This window comes from Phaethon aethereus, assembly GCF_964289735.1.
Source record: "Phaethon aethereus genome assembly, chromosome: 9".
NCBI lineage: Eukaryota > Metazoa > Chordata > Aves > Phaethontiformes > Phaethontidae > Phaethon > Phaethon aethereus.
The window spans coordinates 26,452,356-26,479,200 of record NC_138585.1 but is presented as its reverse complement, the minus strand read 5'-3'; the positions used below and the strand labels follow the sequence as shown (position 1 = coordinate 26,479,200).

Here is a 26,845-nt window from a genome sequence, read left to right as displayed (position 1 = left end):
GGATCAAACCTTTTTTTATTCAGTGCTGCATTGTACCTAACTTCCAAAATACCACTCTAAAACTGGAACCCTTCTGCTGGTACATTGGCAGATGAATTGAAACCAAATGTTCCGCCTTGTATTGCTTCTGGAACAAGGCTAGGATCTTCATCAATCTGTAACAGAATGAGATCATCATGAGTAGGAACAGAAAGACAAAAGCCTCACTAAAAAGGAGCTGGACAATCCTGAAGAGCATCTGTCTCTTCACCTAATCTACTTCCTTGCATCAGGTCTTGCCATTCCTCTCCCCCAATTTCATAAGAGCACTATAATGATGAAGTAATTTAGGCCAAAGTGTTTTAGCTTTTATTTAGTACTTAGGCTACATGGCACCGAACAGTCTGTCTTGTTTATGCAGTTTTCACTCCTGGAAAGTATTCTGTCAGTCACTCATCATCCTTATTGCCAGCTTATAAACTGCTAGAGTTTTTGAGAAGACCAATATTATTAAATCAAGTACAGATTAAGCAGAAACTGCAGTTTCAGTTTCAATAGGTAGGATACAGATTACCAAACTGACACTAGATTAAATTCCAAGTCCTGATGTATATACAAATAAGACTTGCATCTTATTGTTCATATAAAACTGAAACTCTAACACAAAAAAGGTTCAGTGAGGACAGTAGGGCATGAATGCAACTGAGCTCTACCATTTTTGCAGTAATCTGCTCCCAGAAGTTCTTAAACCGAGTAGAAAACCCTCTCACTTTGTGACACAGACTGACATGATTGCATTTCCTTTATATGCAATTAACTTTTATGATTTAAAGTGCATACAAATCTAAAACCTTCCTTTGATTTACATTACATGTTTGAAACAACGCTCTCAATCAGCACATCCGACCTCTGAAATCACTAAACATTCAAAACAGTTTGTTTCTTAATAAGCGGAATCTCAGATTCGGTACTCAAGTCAGCAGGGAGCTTATCAAATGTGAAATGTCAAGCATAGTCAGTCAAAAGCAGACAGTTAAAAGAACTATTTGAACTCTTCTATTTTAATCCCTAGAGATGAGGTTTAAATTAGGCATCAGATCTTTAGAGACTTCATCATGAAGAATAGTAAGATATGCAATAGGTTCAAATAAGGCCTCATTCTTCACTGAAAAACCAAACAAATGTCAGAGAGCAGATTTTAGAGCTGTTGCCTTTATCTTGAACCTTATTTATAAATATAAAGTTACAAAAGCAGATTGCAGAGCTATTACACACTTACATCATCTGAAGAGAAGAACTGATCAATGATCTCATAAGCCAGTTTGTAGATGTCTTCATTTTCATGATTTTGAAGTTGTTCAATTTTCTCCAGGCCTACAACAAATACACAAGAAATGTAACAGTTAAAATGCTAAGTTCAGGCAAAACAACCTCCCTCTCCTTAAGGCCTCATCATACAATGTAATGAAAAAAATCTAGGAATAGACTATGAAGATGCTGTTAAGACTCATCTGACATTCTTAAAGCTTCTTAGAGATTTGAGGAAACACATTAGAGATTGAGGAATACATACCATGACCAGACCAAAAAAAAAAAAAAGTATAAAAAGGTCAATTCCAGCAGTGATAGTACCTTCTCTTCTTGCTATGAGCAGTTAAGCTAATCTGTGGAAATATGGCAAGGGCCAAGCACTAGAACCTACTCCCTTTTCACAAAAACATCTTTTCAGCAGCTGGTTTAACAGCCCCAAGCTGTGACATTCTAAACCCACATACCGTTGGTGGCACACATGCCATCAGTCACTGACCTGTAGCTTGATTATATAGCAAGTAGCTCCAATACAGTGTAAGTTATTGGCAGACATGTATATATACACGCTCTACTGTATATATCTATTTCTGAAGTTCTGACAAGCAGAGCTTGAGGCATGAACATCTCTCTTCTCCCTTCGCTGGCCATCACCAATCAATTAAGGTGTCCCCCGCTCCCTCAAGGTTTTGTATTTTAAAGGACTATTCAACTTCTTGTTAATGAAATTCCACTGTTTTTCACCTGTGCCCAAATTTAACATTACCGTTCTTTCATGCTTGAAGAGTTGCAGTCAACTTAGATAGCAACCAGTATAGAGAAAGTCTTGAAAGCCATTAGGAAATTAAAGCTATCCTATTACAACTGTTGTATGCAGGACTTCCCCCTCCCTGCCCGCCCACGACCCCTTCCCCCCCCACCCCCCCAAATTCACGTGGACATGACTTATGCATTATTAAGGTAAGCATATCATCCCTACGTTATCAGAAACTAATTTGTGAAGTACACCAGACTGTTACAAAACTGGTACCTAATAAACTTTATTGCCATTATCCAGCTCCTCCACATCTTATTTGACCATGAACTTGATCAGTTAGAAAAAGCTAAGTATATTCACCTGATAGGCATGAAAAGGTCACTTTAAAAAGAGGTCTGCTTAAAACTTCTGTGCCAACACACAATACAGCCAACAGCATATATATATCGTAGGAAGCAAATCCATCAATTTCTGAAAAAATGGTATAAAAATATTGAACATCATACCTCCACACTCTTCTATAAGATTGGCTATGGTTTCCGCTTCATCTTCAGCCATTTTTAATATATTACTTAGTCCATCCAGAACCACTTGCACAACTTGCGCATCTTTTACTGTCAGCAAATTGCAAAAGGGAGGAATTACATTTTGTTGAATTAAGTATGCCACCTAAGGGGGACAAAAAGCAAATAGTTAAACCAGGAATGTGACAGAAGCAAACAATGCACCACAAGCACACATGCAAACAAGTTTAATCAAGTCAAAGTACTCAATTACCCAACAAGGTAAGACTGCAGCAGTCACTTTCAGAAATTTTTGTTTTAGACTATTAGAAGGTAACATTTATGTATTACATTCCAAATATATTTCAAGTGTAGAACACACAAGTAGCAGATACTGTACATTTTTCAGTATTAGGAGTTTCAACCTCATCTTTGCAAAATCAAACCACCACCCCAACCCTGCCACAAATCTAATCTTCGGGGCTTACAAGAGAGTAATGTATTTCTACTCAATGGCTACCACCCTTATAATTATCACACTATTATCCACAGGGGAAAAAAAGTACAGATAGAGATGTCAAATGACCAGGAATGTCATCAGAGCCTGAATGCAGTCATTCATAGCTACTAGGCCAACCTAACAGAAGGGCTTCCGTCCAAGTCCCTACTGACACTCCTAGTCTCAGGTCATACCAGAAACAACTGAAGTTCACTCTTAAATCCCTTGGGGAAAAGGGAAGAGAGTTACTGAACAGGGGAAAATACAGACATTCATAACCCTGGCACAGAAGTCTAAACCAATCAGCTGATGTACTCTCTCAAATACACCCAAGGAAGATAATGGACCTTTTCTTAAGGTTTGACTCACTTGGTCTTTTCTTCCGCTGATTGTTAAGTTGCTTATTGCCCAAGCAGCTTCTTTCTGAGTACCAAAGTCACCCTAAAAATACAATCACAAATAAACATTCCAGTTTCTATGTTATGCAGTATTCTAGTAAAAGCTTGTATTTGTTACAGTCCATTCTGCACGGTACCACCAGATCAGTTTTCAGTAAGTAGGCAAAGTAACTAACAAATCCTGTAGGTGTTTGAACCTACTCACAGTGTTCCTCCCCTGCAACCGTGTTTTAAGTCTATCCTCCAGAGGAAGGGAAATTTGTTCGCATCAAAATAAATAAAAACTGTAGTACTCCACACTCTCGCATTCCTTATCAACAGCTGTCATATACTACAGTGAGAGATAAGCAGTCAGTGCCAATTTTGATAAACCACTGTATATACTAGAACTATGTCTGCCTCTGAAGTTAGTCAACTCAAGTCTGCTTACTAAATTTAAAGAGAAAGGTCTCCAACTCTTTTCTCAGTGATCAATAAATTGACAGTTAACAGAACTATTTGTTAGGGGAAAAAGGAGAAGTATTTCTTCATTCTCAACCCCAGCCTCTACACTGAAGCAAGGTATTGCGTCTGTCACAGCTGACTATATCCTAAGGTTGGTATTTCTGGCTTCCTTCCTGTCCTGGTTTCAGCCAGGATAGAGCTGGTTTTCCTCACAGAAGCTAGTGTGAGACTGTGTTTTGGATTTGGGATGAGGAACTGTTGATAATGTGCTGATGTTTTGGGTTGTTGCTGAGCCGTCAAGGACAGTCCAGCTTCTTGTGCTGGCCTGCCAGCGAGCAGGCTGGGGGTGCACGGGGAGCTGGGAGGGGACACAGCCGGGACAGCTGACCCAGACTGGCCAAAGAGATATTCCCTACCATACGACGTCATGCCCAGTACATAAACTGGAGTTGGCCGGGGGGGCGGAAATCGCTGCTCGGGGACGGGCTGTCGATCACGGGGTGGTGAGCAATTTCTGTATTGGGCATCACTTGTTCTTATACATTTCTTTGTTGGTATTATCATTATTGTTCCCTTCTTTCTTTCTGTCCTATTAAACCGTGTTTATCTCAACCCACGAGGTTTTTCCTAATTCTCTCCCCCGTCCCACTGTGGGAGGGAGAGTGAGCGAGCGGCTGCGTGGTGCTTAGTTGCCGGCTGGGGCTAAACCACGACACTTCCACACTTCAGGAAAGAAAAATCAAGTAACGAATAAAGCAAAACGTAGGACATATTTGAAAGAAATGTTGTGCTGTTCCCATTTAGAAACATGCTTTTAGCTACCCTTCCTTCTCACATGGCAGATCCTTGTGAGCACAATGTGGTTTGAAAACTAATGTTTTAAAAGACAATAATGCCCAACAGCAGAAAAGGTATTCAGGTATTTGAAGTCCCAAATGATGACCCATTATCATGCAACCTCTAGTATTCAAGAAGGAATGAGAAACTTTGTGAAAAAGCATGAGAACAGCATTTCAGGAGTGTTTGCAACCAACTATTTGACTTTACTATTTAATAAAAAAAGGCAACAAAAGCAGTCATCTCAATAAGCTTCATCTATTACTGAAAATAAGTATATACCCATAATGCATACACCGTGTTGCTTTTCTATGGGAAGAACTCCAAACATACAAAAGCTACAATTATTTCCTAAGGCAACCTATTTTTTGCTGATGCAGTTTTACCTGTTTAAAAAAACTAGATGGGACAACCACAGTCCATAATCTAGTGTCACAGATCATTACTCGGAACACTCTCAGGCTAGATAAATGCAGTAACACAAACAGGTTAACAAACACCATTTTTGAGTACTTCCTTCTGTTTCCAGATAATGCAGGGAAAAAAGGGTGACGTTCTTAGGCTTTGGCAAAATGCTAGGAACTAACTCGATGCTGTTCCCATCCAGACCTCTTCATGCCACATACAAGAGTAAAGAATTCTACCCCCATTGTTTACAAAGTGAGAAAGAACGTTTAAATGAGATTAGAAAGACCTGAGATCCCCGCTCTGCTTCCATTCCCCAATACATCTGGCACTCATCAGCTCACAGCACTTCACAAGAGAGTATCAACAGTAATGTATTTTATCTTGCAACATACAAAAAATGCTCAAGCGTATAGTTTACCTCTGCCCCCCACGTTTACAGTATGATGTAAAACATGAAGCAAAGAATTCAATGTCACTTTCCCCAATTAAGGAAACAAACTGTTAAATCCTTCTTGTTATCTAACCTTATCTAGAAGATGTATTATCATTGGAACAAGGTTTGCATCTATTACCGCCTGAACTTGCTGCTGATTTCCTGCAGTGATGTTAGATAGGAACCACACTGCTTCCTGCAAAATAAAAGGGTGTAAGAAATTATTAATTCAGATAGTCTTGGCATATTTTATTTCCACTCCAAGATTTTAGACATGCACATTTTTAGATCTGCAATTCATACACTAGCCAATCTCAAATACAATTAAGTATTCTATCAGCTTGATTGTACATAGCTGAATTCCTAATAAGTAGATTTGGCATACAGGCAAAGCGAATGGTCTCACCTTTCTCTCCCACAAGACTCTTCAGCCTTACCAAGTTATAACCAAATACTCCAAACCCACAGATTAAAAGGAAAAAATATGTGGAGACAAAAAAAGTCACAAGGCTACAAATGAGCACTCATAATTGATTCCACTAGTGAGAATAAATGGTACAACAGTTTTCAGCTACGGTCAGATGAGCTCCAAAATCTATTACAGCACCATGTTTTCCAGACATTAGTGGTAGAAGACAGTATGTTCTTTACCTGCTTCATAACATTTATTAGTGTCAATCATCAAGAAAATGCAACATCTATTACTTAAAAGCTTGCTTTTCAAGAATACTGTAAAGTTGTATGACCCTTTATGATCATTCTGTCCATAAGCCCAGGACTCTCTCCTTCCAGCAATAACCAATAGCAGGTGCCTAGGAAAGTGTGTAAGTAGAGATCTTTTCCCCAGTAGGCCTTCACAGCCCTGAGCAGTTGAACTTTTGAACTAAGCCAAAGAATGTATTTGGATTCTTACGCTAAACAAGGATTGAGAGCCCCCTCACCCCACTTTTAAGTGGGAATCTATACTTTAGTCAAGAAAAACCAAACACAGTTTCACCTAAAATTTTAAGTATATTCAGACTATCAACTTTTTTTAATCTTATAGCTGATAGGTTTCTCCCTTCCTAGAAACCCTCCATGACTCCTCCTCAATTTCTTTCTCCTCTTAACTTATCCGGCATGACAACTTTTTAGACAAGTATTTCTCTCAACATGAGATGCAGAAATTCTCACATTTCATTCAACTGAATCTCTCGGATCAGATCACAGGATCACTTTCATTAATGAACCTGTTAGAGATGTAGGATGCCTGGGCTTGTCTTGGTGGGCTTGTTTTGGGCTTTAATCATCGGCAACGTTGTAAAGTGGCACCCCAGAACTTAACAACATGCCTCAGATGCACTCCGGAATCAGCACTGCATTATCAGTGCCCCCATTTAAAGCCTCTTCTATACACACACACACGCACACACTCCTCACCCCCACCCCGCCTTCGTTTAAATTCTATTTATCACACACACTCCATTCAAAGAGACATCCGATTATCTCTACTTCATCACTTCCAAGAGAGTCAGTTTAATTAAAGCGACATTTCAAAAGTTAGAGTTCTTGATATGTAAGTCAACAGCTAGAATAAGATAAAGCTTTAATTCAATAAAAATTCAATTAGAAGAATCAGGAAACAACATTCTTGCCAAGTACAAGTTTGCAGTTCCTCAGAGATTTTTCTGCGGATGTTAACTTCAAGAAAAATTTCAGCACCCTGCCTACTCTTGCCATAAAGTGGCATAAGTAGTCAATTACTCAAATCTCTACCACGCTACATTATGTGGAATCCAAAACAGCTAAGCCAAGTATTAAAAAGTTATTAAATTGGGTGCAATCTCTGCAGTTACTTACCTTATTAATTTTTTCTTTGGGATGTGTCAGAAGTGCTGGAAAATGTGAAAGAGCTTCACAATTCAGAACTACCTGTGTCTGTTCATCGGTACCAGTGACAATGTTTCCTACAGCTCTCAGTGCAGCAGTCTGAAACAAAACACTGTCTTTAAAAGATATTTCTAGCTGAGCACATACTTTCAAACAGTAGTAGCTAGAAAAGCAAAAGGGTTTATGCGAATGTTATACCACGCAAGAAAAGCACTCTTTAAACTCCAATGTGAGCTATAAAAAGAAACCAACTACTTTCTCTAGTATTACATTTTGAGCAACACTTCCTTCAAGTTGTCCAAACTTACTTGTACTTTAACTTCTTGATGACTGAGAAGAGGAACCAAATGAGGGACTATTCCGGAGTCTATCACCATCTGGATCTGTTCATTGCCAGCATCCGTTAGATATGAGAGTGCCCAGACTGTATCTACCAATATCTAACAATAAAAACATTTATTTGTAAATACTACAGAAATATTGCAAGTCTTACAAAGAAAAAAGTTAAAATGTAAAACAACTCTCACTGAAGCCTGAATTGATGCAATAGAGCAAAAACCCACTTTGTTTTACAAACTTCATACATTCCACTCTACAGAAATCTGAAAAACAACTGCTCTTCAACATGTTCTAGTTCCAGATAATACACAGAGATTAAAAAAACAGCAAAAAAACAGCTAAACTGCTATGAAGTACCAGTAGACAATGTGAGATATTAAAGACTCATCCCTGGAAGGAAGATAAAGCCCTAGCAATATTAAGCTACGGGCATTTGGAACTCTCAAACCAACAAACTCTACATTATATGGCATCAAATTATCTTTTTTCTTGGCATTCCACCACAAAATTTAAGAAAAGCTTTGAAATTTTTTTAACATCTGGCACAGCAGCACTTAAACTGAAATTTCTTCTGTGTGCGTGCATACATGTGTGTATTCACACACAGAAAAGCCAATTTAAATAGTCGTAAATCTGACCATTTCAAGTGACAACCTACAAAAAATGGAGTTAGCATTGTTTCAGCTGACGACTCTTGACCAATTCACAGATACAGCCATTTCAAGAAATTCAAATAAGCTTAATTTTACCTACTTGTATACAAGAAATTAAATAATATAGTTACCATGCAAACTTTAGTTAATACATTTAAATATATTTTGGAAAAGCACTGTTGCCATTAACTTAGACAACTGAGCTACAACTTCACCAGGCAGCAAAGAATTAATCTTAATCAATTCTGACTTATGTTTAGGCAAAAAGCTGACCTATTTCATAATTTCAGTAAAGTTTCAAATTTCAGTAAAATTTCGCTCATTTATCTCACTATTAAAATAACCTAATGTTCACATTTAACTCCTCAAAAATTACATCTAGAGCTAACATTTTACATATGCAGCAGACACTAAATTTTTTTTGTTTATACTGATTTTCATTACAACCTCAAACTTAAGTGCTAGTAGAAAAAAGAATCCCATATTGATCTGTAAATGAATGTTCATAGAAGTACAACTGAAACTGCATTTTTATTTTCTAGCGTAGGGAAAGTACATGCAAATAAGCACTTGCAAAGATACAGAGAAATACCAGAAATCATAACTGATACTTTGATATCTTTTAACAACTTATTTTTAAGTAAGTTTGCCATAATGAAAGAGAACACAACAGATATTTTTTTTTTTAAGAAAAAAGTTAATTATGACGGGCTTTATACTCAGGTAAAAACTACACCAGAACATAAAACTGGCTCCAAGTGGAGTTACTTACATTTACATCTGTGTGGTGAATTAAAACACAGAGTGCTGGGAGGATCTAAGGAGGAAAAGAAGCATCTTACAGTTATTTTTAAGGCAGACAGATACTCAACTTCAGTTCAGTTACACTGAACAGCAAGTAATTCAGTCACCTCCTGAATGGTTTCCATTGGTGGAGGAGGATCTTTGTGACGGCACAAGTTGACCATGACCCAAGTAACATTTCTTAAGAAAGTTATGGGAATAGATGGGCTGATGAAGGACAGCAGTGGTTTCACTACTCCAAGACTAATAACGTAATCTCTACACTGGGGTCCATCACCTGTTTGAGACATGAAAGAATTACGAACACAAAGATCATCCCATGCCATTCACAAAAGGTTCGATTTCTGCACACTTAAAACTTCAGTTATTTAAAATGCATACAAAGTTAAAGAATACAGGCCTTGGAATGATGCATATAAATATACAGAAAGAGATACGCATCTATATAGATACATCTATCATAAAGACGCTTAAATAAAACTTTAGTAGGGCCTGTGGCTGCCTGCCCAATTGCTTCATTTTGAACTGCTCATTAAAAGCAGCTATATTGTTAACAGAAAAGTGTTCCATAATTTACAGCAGATGTACAGGCTGCGATGGTGGTAAGCAAGGGAAAAAGGGTGGCAGACAATGCCAAACCACCGAGAATAGTTGATAACCTAATGTGTTCCTGAAGATCGTTTCACAAAGTTTATAATCAGCACTAAAACATCCCAAGAGTAGTTAAAAATTGCCTGAAAACAGGTATTGTCATCTTCATAGCTGAAGGATAAACACACTTCCGTCACTGCCCAGGTATCACTACAGCTGCCTCGAAAGCAGCATCTGACTTGTACTGCACACATATCACTAACAGCTTCAGGCAGTTACAATCCTGTGGATTTTGTTGGTTTGCTTGTTAAGATGGACTAGGCATTGCTAAAATACTGTAGAAATCTCAGTATGTCAGAACTGCTATTAGTCCTCAGGCACTACAAACAGTCAGGCCTGTAAACCACAAGGCTAATGCTTGCAACAAGAGGAAAAATCAAATAAAAGATCAAATGATCACAATTTATCTACAATTCAACACAATGTATGTAAGCTCGGGCAGAATTTCAGAACTCAATAGAAACCAGTTTTTATTTTAACAATCTGCACGTCTGTTTGCCAGCAATTCCTCTTCCCGTACCTGGAAAGAAAGCGTGTGGGGGCATCATGTGGGGGCATGTGGTTTTGGATGCACCCCATCAATACACAATAGAGCAGAGAGGAGTAAGTTAAGAACAGGGTAACTGCCAGTCTAACAGCTGCCTTTTGTCTCATAGTTGAACATCTCCAAGTTCTAACACACAAAATCCTACCTAGTTTATTAATTCAATACCAAAAGGAACTTAGATGTTTTTAGTGGCAGGAGTAACACAAACCTATGATATTTCCTAAAGCCCACACAGCTTGCTCACAAACATTTTGATGAGGTGAATGCAGCAGCCTCAGAAAAAGTGGCACAGCATCTGAAAGATACAAACACAACCCCATGCAATTGTTAACAAATACACCTCTCAAGACAAAATAGTTCACATAATTAGCTCTTAAAGTTTCAGAAAATTTTTCTCCTGGTTAAGTATTGGTCAAAACTTTACTAACTTCCCAGATGATACTGAAATAAAACACACTGTGCCCATTCTGTTGCACTTTCTTATAGAGCCCACACTTCAGAATATTACAAAAACAACTCTTAAAACCACCTGACAGTTAATTTGTTTGCAAGTGTCACAAATTTACTGAAGCTTGCCAGGACTCCAAATTTAGTTATACTTATTGAATTTAGAAATTCCATGCTAAGTTATCTATCAGAACCAACTGCAAAGTAGTAACTGTTTAAGACCAACCTCACCCGCTCAAATTAGGCAACTTAAGAGTCAGTACACACACATCTATGTTATTGTGGTGAAGTATGTGCCAGTTGCTGCAGTTCTAGCATGTGCAGAAAGCTAATTACTGAGGGATCGTCTGTATACATTGCCAGTGTGGAGCTCCAGGCAATGCTTCAGTGCGTAACTTCACCTGTGACTCTACCAAGAGGAAACCTGGTTTATTGACCATACGCAAGTAGACATGCAACGTAAATTGCACCAGAAGAACCCCTGTTGCCAATACAGATGCACTACTAAGCACCAAGTATTTCCCTAGTATTTCCAAACTCTGTATTCAGTACCTTTTGATAACCATTATGGAAGTATGTGTACAGCAACAGCAGCTGTTCCTACAAATCTAGTTGTCCCAGCCTCCTGAAAGCTAACACAGATGCATTCCTCAATGTGAAGTCTCCTTTTATATCACTAAGTTTTGACTCTACTCAATTTGACACCCATTACCTACATACAGAATAACCTAACTGATCACTGCAGAAAAGATTATTTCAAACACTACCACTACATGACAAAAAAAAAAAAAAGAAGAGCTAATTGGCTAAACAGTAAGAAAGGGATCCAAAAGACAACACAAAAACCCCCACAACTTTTCTACCCTATGTTGGGGTTAAACAGGAGAATGCTCCCAATATTTAGAAATAAAGCTACACCAACGTTTCAAAAACATTCTACATGCACCACATTTAGACAACTGATCCTTTTTTTTTTTTTTTTTTTTATACCCAGCACAAAGGTGCTTGCTCACATGATTCTCTAATGACAAAGTTTAGTCTGTAAGAAACACTGATTTACTTTAGGTCACATATTTCAAGAGAGGCTAGTATTTTTAATTGGACTCTTTCTCACTGTAAAACATTTTTTGCTAAAGAAATAAGAAATCTGTTGTGATTTGTTATTTCCTACTAAATAAAGGTGTTTTACAATGCCTGTATGCAAGGAGAAAACACATCCCCAACAAGTATATTAATAAAGTACTTTTGGGAAGATTACAACACACAATCTTTTGAATTTAAATACATCATTACAAGAAATAAACCACACTTTCATATGTTACAGCTATTAAATTGGCTAATATGGTGCATACATGCAGACCTAGCTAAATCAGAGATCATCACTGAAAGAAATAATTACTGTATTTGGCACTCATCTTCAATCCATCGATAAGCTAAGGTTTCAATAAAAAGAAGCATTCTAGATCAGGCGGACAGACTATGTAATATTAGATTTCCAAAAGAAAATGCAGGATGCAACTGGGAAAGGAAGAGGAAGAGGATGGGAAAAAGGAAAGTTAGAAGTATTAGCACAGATACATACTATAATGGTCAAATCCAAGCTATATCAAAGTTAACAGGCTCTTAACTCAGAGTTTGTAAAAGCAAAGGGCAACTGATCTTGCAACCAATGCAATCTCAAAGCATACATTCAATGAAAAAATCCTTTAAGCTGGAGTCACCTGCCTTAAATTCTTTCCTATCTGCTGTGGAGAATTAGCCTATTTTTCCAGTTAAACTTTTGAAACATGCTCAGCCATTTAACAGAGAAAAAGGTGCTAAGAAAGTTCTTATGAATATGGTTAGAGGGTTTTTTTTCAAAATATAAAGTCAATATACAGTTTGTGAGAATCCTGTAACTGCTTAGCACTAACAGTGAAAAAGAAACAATCTACTTTGATCACTGTAGTGAAAGTCAACCACATAAGATATGTAACAAACATTGATGTTTCAACACTTAAACACCACCACACATTTTACAAACTGTACTTATTACACTGAATAAAAGTTCCAAGTAGTTCTAAAAGAGGTCAGTATATGACAGTTGTGGTGGTGGAAAACACACCAAAAAAAGGACCAAGCATAATTCTGTGTCTTTTCATTGTTGGAAGCACAGTATGTTGAATGCTATCAGCATCATGCGCTGCAATACAACACTGATTGCAACCATTAAAGGCACTGTTATCTCATGTAATAGAAGTGGCTTTTTTCCTTAAGTTTTAGGCAAAAAACTTGTTTTTTTCCTGTATGATTTGATTCTTCCATGGGTCTCAAGAAGCTCTGCTATTTTATCCACTCAATTCAAAAAGTCTGCAGACACTTGTATGTAGTTCAGCTTTACCACCACTACTACTTCAGTACTACTTCGACTTAGGACACGTCCAGAGTACAGAAGAAAGTCTGACTTTGCTTGGCAACTCAGATTCCAAGTCCAACAACAATTCCTTTCCATGCTTCAGATTCCTCGAAATATGAAGGGCAGCTTTTTTTCTTCAACTTGATTTTGGAAGAGAGTTCGATGTCAGGCACCCTCTGGACCTGGTCTACATCTTTTCCTCCCTCTTCACAATAAGATGGGAAATCCCTCCATGGAAGTTTTTTAGGGTTTTTTTGTTGGGTTTGATTTCAAGCTTTTTGTTGGGTTGTTGGGTGCTTGGGGTTTTTTTTTAAGTTTAAAAACTGGAAACCAGCAGGTATCAACTCTGCTAACATAGTGTGAGTTTCCAGAAGAGATTACTCACCATTAAGAAACCCAACTGAATTTAAAATCTGAGAAAATGAAGAACAAAAGCAGGCGTGCGCTTCAACTGATGCCGCTTGCCAGAGAAGAGGTAGAACATCTGGCAGGAGACTTCATGGGCAGGTCCTTCAGCGACGTGCCTGTGATTGACAACTCAATTTCAACCATCCTGGCTATCGCATGAAAGGACCAACCCTAACATGTGGATTGGTGAACATGCTTGAGACAGAGAGGAACAGGAGTGTGGATGCTCTTTACAGTATCATTCAGGTGATGTTATTTTTGTGGAAGCTACAGTGCGTGCTTTATCAATGATCAAATACTCTTGGACTTACTAGATTGAACTACGGCCTGTGTTTGTTCAGAGGTTCCAGAGGCAATGTTTGTCAAAGCCCATGCAGCTTCAAACTGTAAAGAAGGACTGCAAAGTAAGAAAAAAAAAATTATTGTAGCACAAGTCTTCAGATGCCATAGACACATTAACTAAAGCCCGAGAATTCTTGCTACAATTAAACATTCTAAGTTTTAGAAATACTTACTTGTCATCTCTTTCAAGACAGTGCACTAAAATAGGTAATATTCCTGATTTTATTAGGTCATCAATTGGTGGATTGCGATCACTGGAAAGCAGCTTTCTGTTTAGGAAAAAGAAAAAATACAAGACTTAACAGACAAATCACAGAATGAGTAGTCATGGCTGGAAAGGATCTCTGGAGGTTGTTTAATCCAACCTTCCACTCAAAGCAGGTTTAGTGCTGATGCTAGATCAGGTCAGTAATGGCTTCCTGTAATTGAGTTTTGGAAACCTCCAAGCACAGAGATCCAATAACCTCCCTGGACAAACTGTTCCAGTGCTGCACTACCTTCTGGGCTGGGAAGTTCTTCCCCAGTGTGTATGTCTCCTACTCTGACAGACTAAGCAGGATTTGTTTTCTCCACGTCAAGTGAAAATAACTAATTCCCAAAATTCAACCTACTGAACTACTGAAAAACTGAAGTGTTGAAAAACTGAACCATGGGGAGGATCTGAACACAGATTGTATGAAGACTCCTGTAATAATCAGATGTGAATTTTCAACCTCCAACTAAGTAAAGGGGGTTCCTTTTAAAGGTGAAGACAATTTACATCTACAAGCTTATAAAAAGTAAGGAACAAAGGTATACTTATGGAATCTTAATACTGATTTTTGGTCAGTGACAAAATAATCATAGTACAGTCTATTTACAAACCACCTGCTCAAACAGGTAGAGATGTCTGCTACAAGAATCAAATAAAACTTCAGGTTTTTGGAGGTTTGGGGTGGAGGGGGTGTTTGGTTTGGGTTTTGCTTTTTCTTAAGCACTTCTAATCAGTTTTATGTTCCCCATATTGCAGTTGCATGTTTTGAGGGTTAGACTGGCCAAGATTTTTCCTTCCTGCTCCAGCTTCAGACGAAGGATGGTACAGATTCACAATCAAGACTGAAAAGCATTTGTTTTCATCTCTAAAATATACTTTAATGCCTTTCCAATAAGGTAAACAGCACCACTTTAATTTTAAATTAAGTCTTCAATTTAAAAAAATAGTTACAGTGGTAAGAAATCCACATGGGCATTCCCATTTCACTTTAAATCAGGCTTAATTCAGTGTACTTTAGTCTAACTTGGTTTGGATCAGCTACAGTAAATAGGGTGTTTACATGATGCTACCCTGAGTTGATAAAACTTTTTAATGAAGGAAATTGCCCAATGGAAACGGGCACGGAAACCGTTCTTTCCACTATCAAATACATTAACTCCCAAAAGCCAAAGCGACTTCCAATTTACCCAACTTCTTTGATCTGGAAGTCTTCCCTTGCACTTGAATCAAACCCCTCAGCCGCAGAGGGTAAATACAAAGTTGTCACCTTGTGCTACAACAAAACACCCAATAGCTTATGAGACAGCAGCTATATACTAAATTTATGCATGCAGATTTCATATGAGTACTTTAGGATCACTTCTCGAATACATATAACTACACAGAATTCCTCAAAGCAAAAAGTGGTTTTAGCAGCCTAATCCATGACAAAACCAGAAAAAGGATTATGCCCCTTCTTCCTGTATTTAAAGCTAATTATATATTTTGCTCATGAGAAGCATCAAGTATTGCACTAAGATAAACCCTAGTATTTACTGATACATAATGAAAGTCCTGACTACTTCAAAGACCTAGGTATTTCAATTATTTTTTTTTTTGGTAAAGTTCTATATAGCAAGTTTTGTTTTTTAAAATCAGTAAATGACATACTACTTCTAGTTAAGCTAGAACACATTTTCTGAATTTAAAAGCATGATAAAGTAAGAATAAAACCAGTATATTTGAGAAGAGTGTGTTCTTACCTTGCAGCCTGCACAGCACTTAACTGTATACCCTGGTTGTCACTTGAAGCATTCTAAAATAAAACAGAATTTATATTTTTCACGTATTTGTCACCGTGACATGAAGAATGTCCAAACAATTAATTTTTTTTTACCTGTACTATTGCCTCCAAAGAAGTGTTTTGCTAGAAAAGAGAGACAAATGCAGTTAGAAGTTAGAAATGTCTTTTAAGTACATAAAAAGAAAACATGTTTGAGAGTTAAGTTAATTCTTACCACTCTAAAGTCACCATCTATATCAGAATCTTCGCAGATATCTTCATGAGGAACATTTCTCCTCTTTAGAAGATGCTCGTCTCTTTTGTTCTTAAAGAGAAAAATGATTTAATACCTTTAAAATTTTGATTTAGGAGGTGTGGAGGGGTTTAAGGCAATAGAAGCTTCTGTTTCAAACAAGCATCATAAACACGCTTTCATTGACACTGTTAAAGTTTCCAGCATTCAAGAAGTTGGAAAGGGCTGCACAGAGAAGCACATTTTGGAAATCACTTCTTCCTAGAAAAATCCCCCATCCAATTTTATCTACAGCAGTAATTACTTTTGCTGAAAGTTTCATGTGCACACATCCATCAACACTGACATTACAACCTATTTGTTATTATTTATAACAAGACAAGGCAATTCCCAAAGACTAGTTTTCTGTTCAACCCAGAAGTAAAATAATTCAAGTTATGATTACTTTTCTCAAGAGCTAGTTTTCCAACAATTCTAAACAGTGTTATCTTCACACAGACACTCTTCCATTCTTATTTGTGTGTTGAACTACTGTTTTGGGAAAGAAAATAGCTTTCTGTCTACAGATTAGCAGGAACATATGATTTCTAACAAAAAAACCATAAACTTTTCATAAGTTTTTAAAATTAAAAACCTATCTGGAAAAAAAAAGAATTATTCCCTTCAATAGATAACAAATAAAATTGTTTTTCGGAACAAAAATTACGGAACTTCTGGTACCAGGTACAGTAATTTTAAAACTTCCTTCTAAACCAAAGTACCTTCGCAGAATTAGTAAATGCAAATAGATGGTGTTCTTGGTAGACTACAGAAAGAACACACAACAGTACCTTTATCTTTTTTTTTTTTTTAAGTCTTTAACAAAAACTCTGAACTTTTACTGAAATACCATCATAGCCAAATCCTATTTGGTAAGAATAATGCTAGGTTGTCTCACCTTTCTCAATTCCACAACAACTTCATTTCTTTGTCTTCTCATAGTCTGAAAAGAATCAAGATCAAAGTACATTATGTTCTGAATCTAGACCAAGTAATTTTAAAAGTTCTTGAACTGCTGTTTTTAAGTTCATGCACTTCAAACAGTACTTTAAATCCAACAGGAAATGGAGATAACTATATTACTTCTGCCTGTATTATTTCATAGTGAAACAGTCTCCCCTAGGTCTCCACATTGAAGACGAAAGAATATACGGAATCAGGGAATAAACAAGTGTCTTTTAACAAAGGGCAATGTTGAAAGGAGTTGTGCATAAAACAGCCCCAAAAGCATTATAAATACCATGGCAAACTAAAATAAAGCATACTAAGTTTGCCCAACATTTATAACCTTTTCTTGATTCAAGGCTTTCTTAACATACACACATAGAGAGAGCGTGAGCCGAAACACCCAGAGACAGCCAAAACTGCCACTTTTATAAAAAGGCACATTGGTAAACTTGAAAACTTTAAAGTCAAAGTCAAGCACAACTGCCTATCTCCACACCTAACTGAGAACTGGCATCTCCTACTTCCTCAGAGCAATTCCCCAGACAGAGACACTTGGGTGCCTGGGCTACACTACCAGACCGGCTGCTCAGCCAGAAACCTGCATGGAGCACAGACCGTTACTAAGGAGTAACTGTCACCACACAGCCGTACTGAAAAACAGAGGCTCACGTCCAGACTGTGCAGGCGTTCCTTCACCTCAACAAAGTCAGCTGCTAAAGCAAAAAGAATTTCAATTATGTAATTCTTCAGAATAAACAGATCTCGACAACACCAGGCCCCTTTTTGAGTGATGCCTACCAGGCTTCTCATACAAGTGTAGCACCGTAAGCATACCCTTCCAGACACAAGAGGTGGAAAAGTTCTACAGGAGCTCTCGCTCACCCAAACCTCCACCGCACTACTTCTTTCTCGCAGATAGTAAATTTACAGATTCCACACATTTCTGATACATACAGGTTTCTATTACTGTATGAAACAGTACTAGCTTTGTGCCTTGTAGAACAGCTTTATAAATGAGTTCAAATTCAGAGACCTAGTAAGCAAAGCTGAGTTACAAAAATATTATAAATGAAAACCATGTAAACACCTTGGACCTGTAAAAGCAGTATTTTTTGTTCTGATGACTTTCTCTACAGCTCCCATTGAGAGTATTCAGAAAAAAAGCAATTGTAAATATACATAAATTGGTTTACTACCTGTTGTGTTACCATAGCACAAAGTGAAAAGGGGGGGGGGGGGGAATCAGTCATTAGCGAACTTTACAGTGAACGACAATAACAAAGTTAAGAACAATCGCATTTTTATTATGATTTAACCAGTCACAAGCCAAGAGAAAGCTTGACATTCCAGAGCACAAGGGACTGCATTAACACAGAATACATGGAAAAGGAACGGCTAAGCGAGCTTCCCAACAGCAATAAGAAGCAGCTCTGAAGATAAGGATTAAAAGCTTGACTTTCAGAAGCATAATTTTTATTGAAAGGAATGTGCATTTCATCAGAATTAAACTTCCAGCTCTGCGCAAGAAAGTTTGCCTTCTCAAAGGAAGGAGTTACAAGGACAAGAAAAGGGCAAGAAAAATGCCAGTGGAAGAGAACGGATGGTTCCCCATTGCTTTGAAGGTAAAACATTTCATTGCTTGAGGTCCAAAATGCAGTTCACCATGAGAAAAAAAGGTAGGGGAGAGAAAAACCCCAACACACTCACACAATGATAGCTTCCCACTACGTAAAAAGCAAAGTATACAAGGGCACCTAATGCAGCTGTAACACCTGCAATAACTAGATAAGAGCCATAATAAGAAGGAACAAGCTGTCCCACACTAAAAAGCACCAAAGCAAGTTTCCAGGAAATATGTGCATTTTTAAAGAATGTTAATTCAATAGGTCAGTCAAAATTAGAATGAATAGTTGTGTCTAATGCAGCTTAGATTCATGGCTTTTTCAGTTTTAAACCTATAAAAACTATGTCTGCTATATGAGGTCAACAGTTAAAACTGAACACTACTAGTACGCAGATAAACGTTATCCCAGTGCTATGGACTTACTATCCATAGCTAGATTAAGCTTTACAAATATTCCTTAGAATTCTTCAAATGACAGTGAGAATCTCAAAGGTGTAATCTCTGAAGAGAGGAAAAAATACTTCCATAATAAACTTTATTAACACTTTTCTAGCCCAATACGTGTTCTCTGAATTAATATAATACCTGTCTTACCATACGTAAATGAAGTTTTGTAGTAGCTCCAACTCAAGTGTCTTTAAATTGAAAGGAGAAAAGTTTCTCCAGCAGCTCTCTTCCTACATACACATTTGTTAAACATACAGTTACAGACTACTGGCATCATCACCTTCAGTCCTCCGAAGCGCACATCACTTTGACACCAGGGAGCCAAGCCCCTGCCCGCAGCTGTGCCCATCGCAGGATGCTAACAGCTGCAGGTTAGCCTTGCCTAGCTTGAGCCCAGGAAAGCACAGCCCAGGATTCACCAGTGAAGGCAGGCATCCCACCTGAGTGATGAACAGTAACTGTGAAGAACAGAGCTGAATGCAAGCAGCACTCGATAGTCATTTATCTGTGCTCAAAGTGCTGTTGCCTTCCTGGAGAAGGTGATTCACTACTGGATACCACCCACCATTCAGAGGCTTCGGAAAGATGCTGCAACTTTACAACTGACTTATCTACTACAGGCTCTTGCTATCAGCCTGTTCAGTGAAGTTCCTTCAAAGTCTACTGACCTGGCATATTCAAGAAGAACAGAAAATGAGGAAAATATCTGATAAAAAGATTGCAGAATTGTACCAAGCCCCTGATGGTCTCACAAAACTGTTAGTTCACCCCTTCCCAACTCACAACTGCTACTGCAAAAACTGTTACAAAAACCTTACAAAATAAGCATACCTATACAAAAGCTGTACTGCAAGAAGAATTCTTCTTGTCAGACTTTAATAATGACAGTACTGGTCACAGAAAAGCTGTTGCTAATCAAGAGAAAAACCCAATGTACATTTTCAAGTTGTAGGAGACTGAATTGCTAGAACACAAACTATAAGGGAACATTAAGCTGTGCAGAATATTAAAAAGTAAGTTACAATTACTAGCAAGCTCAAATGGAACTGTACTCCAACACAGGTGGTAACACACATTCAGGACAAGCACATATATGTGTGCACGCATGCGTGTGGCAGTGATATGGAGAGACATGAGTGGGACCAAAACACATACTCCAAGAAAAATGCCTTGGACATGTCATTTAAAACCTTCTTTACTTGAAAAATCATATATGCAGTTGATCAGGCTTAAGAGAGTCATGAAACTCCATCAACACTCCACTGGAACAAGAATGTTTGCCTTCTAGACAGAAGCTGACAGGCCACTGGTTTTAATTCCTGCCTGCTTCCTAAGAGGACCTGGATTCCTGGGACTCACAAAAGTCTCCACACAAAAGATAAGCAACCAATGAAGTCACTCTTAGGAACAGTTTACCAAAATAGGTCTCTACTAAAAAGAATTTTCTGTGTAAACAGTAGTTGGTTGACAAACCAGTTATTACTGGTCAACCTGTCGCTGCTCTTTCTCCTAGGAAGAGAAAATGCACAACAAATAAGAACTGACGTTAGCTCTGTTGAGAAGTTTCACAGCATCACCACCCCAGCCTAAAAATGGGATAGGTAGCTTGGAGAAACTCAAATGATGTAACAGACTCAAGATCAACTTGTGTTGTCTTTTGGAAAACAGCTCAAAGGGCAGAAACCTAGGTATAATGGTTTCTTGGCAGATGCCATTGTAAAGCTAGATTCTCCCTTCTGTTCTGTAGAAGATTTGACTTAATTGCTAGACTTCTCTGTATCAGTTCTCAGCTTGCACTAACAAAACTGTGAGTATGAAATCAATCTCAAAGGTTTCTAGAAACAGAACTCAGAACAGTCCTTGGCAAGTGTTCCAATTTAAAAACACACATCACTTCAGTATGAATTCATGGGGCGCTCTCAGTCATCGGATCCTGTTCTTCATTTGCTACATCGAAAATCAAATGATCAAATCTATTTCTGTCAGTCTATGATTGCTACCCCTCCATCCTCCTTTTTTTCCAATTACATTTAGCTTAAGTTTTATTGTAAAGGCTCTTTTACCATTAGTCATTACTGAACCCTTCAGTTTATCATTAAAGTTTATCATTATCAGTTAGCTGATGGCTGCAGGATCTTGATACATTCTAGTGTTTTTCACAGCAATGCCAGATACGGAAGAAATGTTCTATGCTCACAAACAGATCAGGTCTATTAGCCCCTTCTAAGTACACTAGCATATATCTGGAGCTCACACTCAGCTAACATACCCTGATCCCTCTTCCACTTCTTTCTCTGAATCACTGCTTCTCAGAAACTCAGACCCTATCATGCACATAGCCTGTCTTTACTGTTTTGTGGAGTGGGGTTTTTTTGCTATCAAAGTATTTCACTCAAGTATCTGTTTATGCACCTATAACAGGAAGTTCTCACAGTACACAAGTAATGGTAGAGCTTTACCTCTTGTTCTATGGAATGGTTTCCAAAGGCATCTTGTTTCTGTGTTGCAAAGGCAACAGTTACTTTAAAGCAGAGCTGCTTCAGCCATCCTTCCTTCCTAAGAAAGTTGCTACGCTACACTAGCACTAGTCTGGTCTAGGATTCAAAATACAGACAAAAAAAAGGGGGGGGTTGGGGGGCATGTGTGTGTGCAGAAACAGAAACAGACTACTATTTACATCCAAAACCTTTTGTGAACTGTATGGAAATTTCCATTTTTGGGGTGGTTTTTGTTGTTGTTTTTGTTGTGTTTTGTTGTTGTTTTTTTTAAACACTACTTACCATGGCCCTGTGCACAAGCTGCTTACTCACTAGACTAGCTACTCAGAAAGCACATAGTCTGCAGAGCACAATGGGGAAGACTAGTCTATAACCCAGAACATCCAATGCAGTGACCACAACAATGACTAAGAAACTTTGTCTTACCCTTCACAGGTATAAAAGGCACTGAACTACAAAACAAGGAAAGAATCCCTCAGACACATGCAATTTCGTATTTGGTAAAAACCCATACTCTTCACATTCAGTTTAATCAAGTGATCTAGGCCCTCCTCTAGCCATTATTTACCTCCTATGCTATTTCTAGCTCATTTGCAGCCTGGAGCAATAAAGTCTACTCTCAAGAACACTGATAAAAGTACTTTGGGATTTTAAAGCAAACACAATCTCTACAAGATACTACCACAAAACACATCTTGGCAACTATTCCCCTTTCAGAATTATAATGACTCTCAGTTACAAATAAAGAAATATCAGTATGACATTGCACATGTTGTCATTCTAGTTTTTCCCAGAGAAGTTGTGCATGCCAAATATCTCAGTATGACTTTTCAATGACAAAATGGATGAGCTTCACCACAGAACTACAAGTCAGCTTAAAGGAACCTATTTTTAACTAACTCTGTGAGTGAAATTCCTGCTCTCCTTCAGTTCCTCCATATCTGAATCCCAAGCAAACTATTTTGTGTAGGATAAAGAAAAGGCTGAAAAGCTTCCAACTACCAGCAATACCCAGTGCATCTCATAACATTGTCCTGAAGCTTCCTTGGTGTTCTCAATACATTGTTAGTATTACAAGTCCAGTGAATGCTACTGGCAACTCTTGAAATTTTGACATCGCTGATCTTAAAACATCTAGATTCAATGGCTGCTCCAACATTTGTTTTGAAGCACCCTGCATTACAATATTATCACCATTCCACATCATGCGTCTCTCAATTACAGAGGAGAAATCTGTTTGACACTTCTCCTGTGCTGGCACTATTAAAGCAATTCTTAATCTCTCACCCAACCACACAGGCAAGTCAGGGGAGAAACAGCCAGCAGAAACTCATCAGTTTCTTCCAGTATTTCCAGAGAAATAATATGCATGAAATGTATTTTATTTCAAATTTGACTGACATGTAAGTTTTTCTGAAATGAATGCTGCAGCAGGCAACAATCACCAACAGAAAATGAAACGTTGAATTGCCTGGTAAAACAAAACCTAGTGAACAAAAAACCTCCACCTCAACCCCCAAATCTTGTTTTCAAACCTTCCCAGAAGCAAGGGTAGACTCAAGACCCCTAGTACGCAGTACTAAACAGCAATTACTCAAAAACAAACTGCTCAGAAAACTATGTCCATTGCAGACGCAATGAACAATTTGCACTTATCCTGGTCTTTGTATAGTAAAGATCTAGTATTCAATTCCAAGGTCTATGCAAATAAAAATAAATATTGGAAAGAAAATTGGGTATAATCACAGCCATACCCACAATAAACAGAAAACACAGCTCATTCTTTCTTATTCAAAAAAAAAAAAAAACAGCCCAAGTAAAACCTGTTCCTCACTGAAGACACGAGATGAAGAAGTTACCTTAACTAGCTTCCCCAGTAGATAAGGATTTGCATAATTTCATTTAAGAGTCCAGACAAGCACTTCAGTAAGATTTTGGTTTGAATGTTAGGAAAATTGAGTGTAACCACTTCTGCAGTTTTGTAAAGCTAACTCCTTTTTGTGCTGTAAAAATACTATTTTTTTTCCAAAGCTCTAACAACTCTTAAATCTTGGAAGACCTCAACAGAATGCTGCACATACGAGACTAGAAATTTTTAGCACTACACAGAGATACCGCCTTAGTATTAGCTACAAATTATTGCTCTCACAGCACAAACTCTTCTGATATTAAAAAGTTTATTACATTCAGTATTTCTTTGAGCAGTACTATAAAAAAGAAAAAAGAACAAGGAAGTATTTTGTATTTCTGGTCACAATGAATCCCTCTATTCCCAGTGTCACCACCAACCTGTCATCTTAAAACACATGTCAGCAATTGTTTACAACATAACATGTCCATGCATGCATGTTTACCCAATACTTAAGCATATGAAGGAATTTTGTTAAACATCTTATGTAAAAGAGGTGTGTGTTTTGGTTTTCTTTTTTTTTTTTTTCCTTCTTTTTCAAGGCCAGGATTTGTACTTTTAGAAGCACATGTGAAAGGGACTGGAAAATGAAAGTCCACTTTAGCTCATTAAGTATCCAAAAAGCTAAACATACGCTTAGCACTTTTAGGAAACAAAATGCAGGAAATGCCCTGTCTTTTGTAAGATATACAATAACCTTCTGTGAAGAGGTAAGACCTGGAAGGTAAGTGCAATGTGACAGCAACTGCAAGCAATATAACTGTCAACGACTGATTTGAGTAACGTGGAATCATATATGTACCTTTTTTAAAAGGTTTGCGATTTGCAGCATGGCAACCCTTCATAGCCTCTAGAAGTATCTATTAATTTGGGATTCACCAAAATTAAGAGTGATTTATTATTTATTTGATGATAGTGAATGGAGGTAAATTGTCATGGAAAAGAAAAATAGATCATGACTTTGAATAAAAGAAACCAATGGCTAAATGCACAATTTCAGCAGAGATAAAAAGAGGGAGCAGTGAAAGAGATAAAGATCAAAAGTTGGCTTCCTATGTGAAGTAAACAGACATCTTTCTGCTAAAAGCAGCACAGAAACACAGGTGTTATGAACTGAATACTCATTAGCAACTGTTGCTACTATAGGATACTTGGCTATAAGTGCACACTACCAACATCTCTCACACTAACGAAAAATGTGATGTGTAAGCAGTTAATAAGCAAGAATGATAGCCATAAGCCTGAGCTATTGTATGAAAAATACCCATCCACAGTAGTTATTTTAGGTACCAAGCATATGTTCCAGGATTTGTTGGATAGATGTCAATATCCAAAATTTAACATGGCCTAGCAGTGGGTTTTTCCACTGTGCAGAAGGCCATTTAAGTGCATCAGGAAATTAAAAAAATGCTAAAGACATTACCTGCTTCCTGAAACACACATACGTGTGTTCTTTTTACTTGCATGTGTTCATCTTGAACCTTCCCTGCTTCAGCTGACTTACCTTAAAACTCAGTACGTAGGCACCAAAGGAGAGAAAACGCAGAATTCCAACCTGTATTTTCCCACTAATTTAATTTTTTACTGTGATAGCATATGCTTTACTGTGTACCTTCCTAAAGATGTCTTTTTCTACAGTTGTCTATTCAATGATAACAAAACAATTTATAAAAAAACAACATATAAGACAAGTAGTTACTAACAAAGCTAACAACTCTATTTGTAAACAGAGCAATCGCTGCAGTAATTATTCCCAGTTCCAATGTTTTTGGCATCACCAAACTGTGTACATAACTGAATAAACTGTTTTATCAATATACTTGGACAAATTAAAAATCAAGGTATTACTGACTTCTGAGTTACCCAAATGGAAAATGTGGCAGTTGTTTTAATAAATGACAGCAAAATAAATGCCTCTTACTTTTGAAACAGGAATACCATACAATTGTCTTCATAAGAAGGATTAGAATATTATGCTAATCAGAGGGACACATATTGAGGCTAGTGAAAAACAGAAACGAGAATGCCAAAGCCCATTTCTTCATCAGAACACTACACTGACAATATTATGATGCATACGTTTCCCAGTCAGCACTCCTCGCCATGTGTTTATGGGTGAGGATTGATACCCAATTTTAAAATTGGAATATTTACTAAGGAAACCCCCAGTTAATTATCTCTTCTGCTGAGTCGAGGAAGCACCCTTGCAACTCAAATAATGTATGCAGCAATCCAGCCACCAAAAAGTTTACAGGCTCCATACTACGAGCCGCAATTGTTTCCACACTCAACTAACTGAACAGTAACATTCGCCCTGCTTAAAAACAAAGTGGGTTTGTTTTTTTTAATAATAATCTTTACTACAACGCGTAGGCAATAATTAATTCATTTATTCACTTGTGCATCTTTCAGAGACACACAGCAGAACAGCCAACCGGGCCCTAATCCCTGACTCAGGCTTTTAGGGGCTACTCAGCGCAAAGGGCGATTATTAAACGCTAGCAAAAAATTAAGGCAGAGCTGCACGAAAAGACGACTGCTGTCGTCGACGGCAAAACCCTCAGGCGACACCTCCATCAAGCGCGCGGCTGGATTTAACTACGCCAAACGAGCGCCCCACACGCGAGGCCGGCCTGCCCCACAGGGAGCCCCGAGGGCGGCGCCGCGGGGCCGGGCGGCGCGGGGCGGGCGGTGGCCGTTGCCCCCTCAGCCGCGGCGCTGCCGCCTCCGCGCGGCGCCCAACGGCCCGGCCGCACCCGGCCCCACAACGCGGCCTCCCCCTTTCCTCCTCCTCTTGTTCTTTCTCCCTATCCTTCCTTATCCTTCCTTATCCTTCCTTCCCCTTCCCCTTCCCCGGCGGCGGGGAGCGGCGCTCCCGCCTCTCGGCGGGGCGGGCAGCGCAGGCCGCGGCCCCGCCGCGGGCCCCTCGCCGGCGGATTAGGAAAGACGCCACACGGCGGCGGCGGCCCCCTCCCGCCGCCATGGCCGGCCGGCCCCTCCCGCGAGGCACCGCGGCGGTTACCTCCAGGTCGCGGCCTTTGTTCTTGAAGTTCTTCAGCCGCTGGTTGTCCAGTTTCTCGTTGTCGGCCAT

The 26,845-nt window shown here is 38.4% G+C and overlaps 1 protein-coding gene across 1 annotated transcript; it reads right to left on the bottom strand.

Moving 5' to 3' along the window:
• Positions 1-15: 15 nt before the first annotated feature.
• Positions 16-26,845, bottom strand: KPNA4 (karyopherin subunit alpha 4; the record flags this gene model as incomplete). Its single annotated transcript, XM_082003924.1, has 17 exons — positions 16-155; positions 1,259-1,353; positions 2,551-2,713; positions 3,416-3,487; positions 5,658-5,762; positions 7,406-7,534; positions 7,744-7,875; positions 9,200-9,244; positions 9,339-9,508; positions 10,638-10,724; positions 13,991-14,076; positions 14,195-14,290; positions 16,017-16,069; positions 16,151-16,180; positions 16,272-16,361; positions 17,227-17,271; positions 26,777-26,845. 17 exons carry the CDS (start codon positions 26,843-26,845, stop codon positions 57-59), a joined length of 1,566 nt encoding a protein of 521 aa, XP_081860050.1. The 3' UTR covers positions 16-56.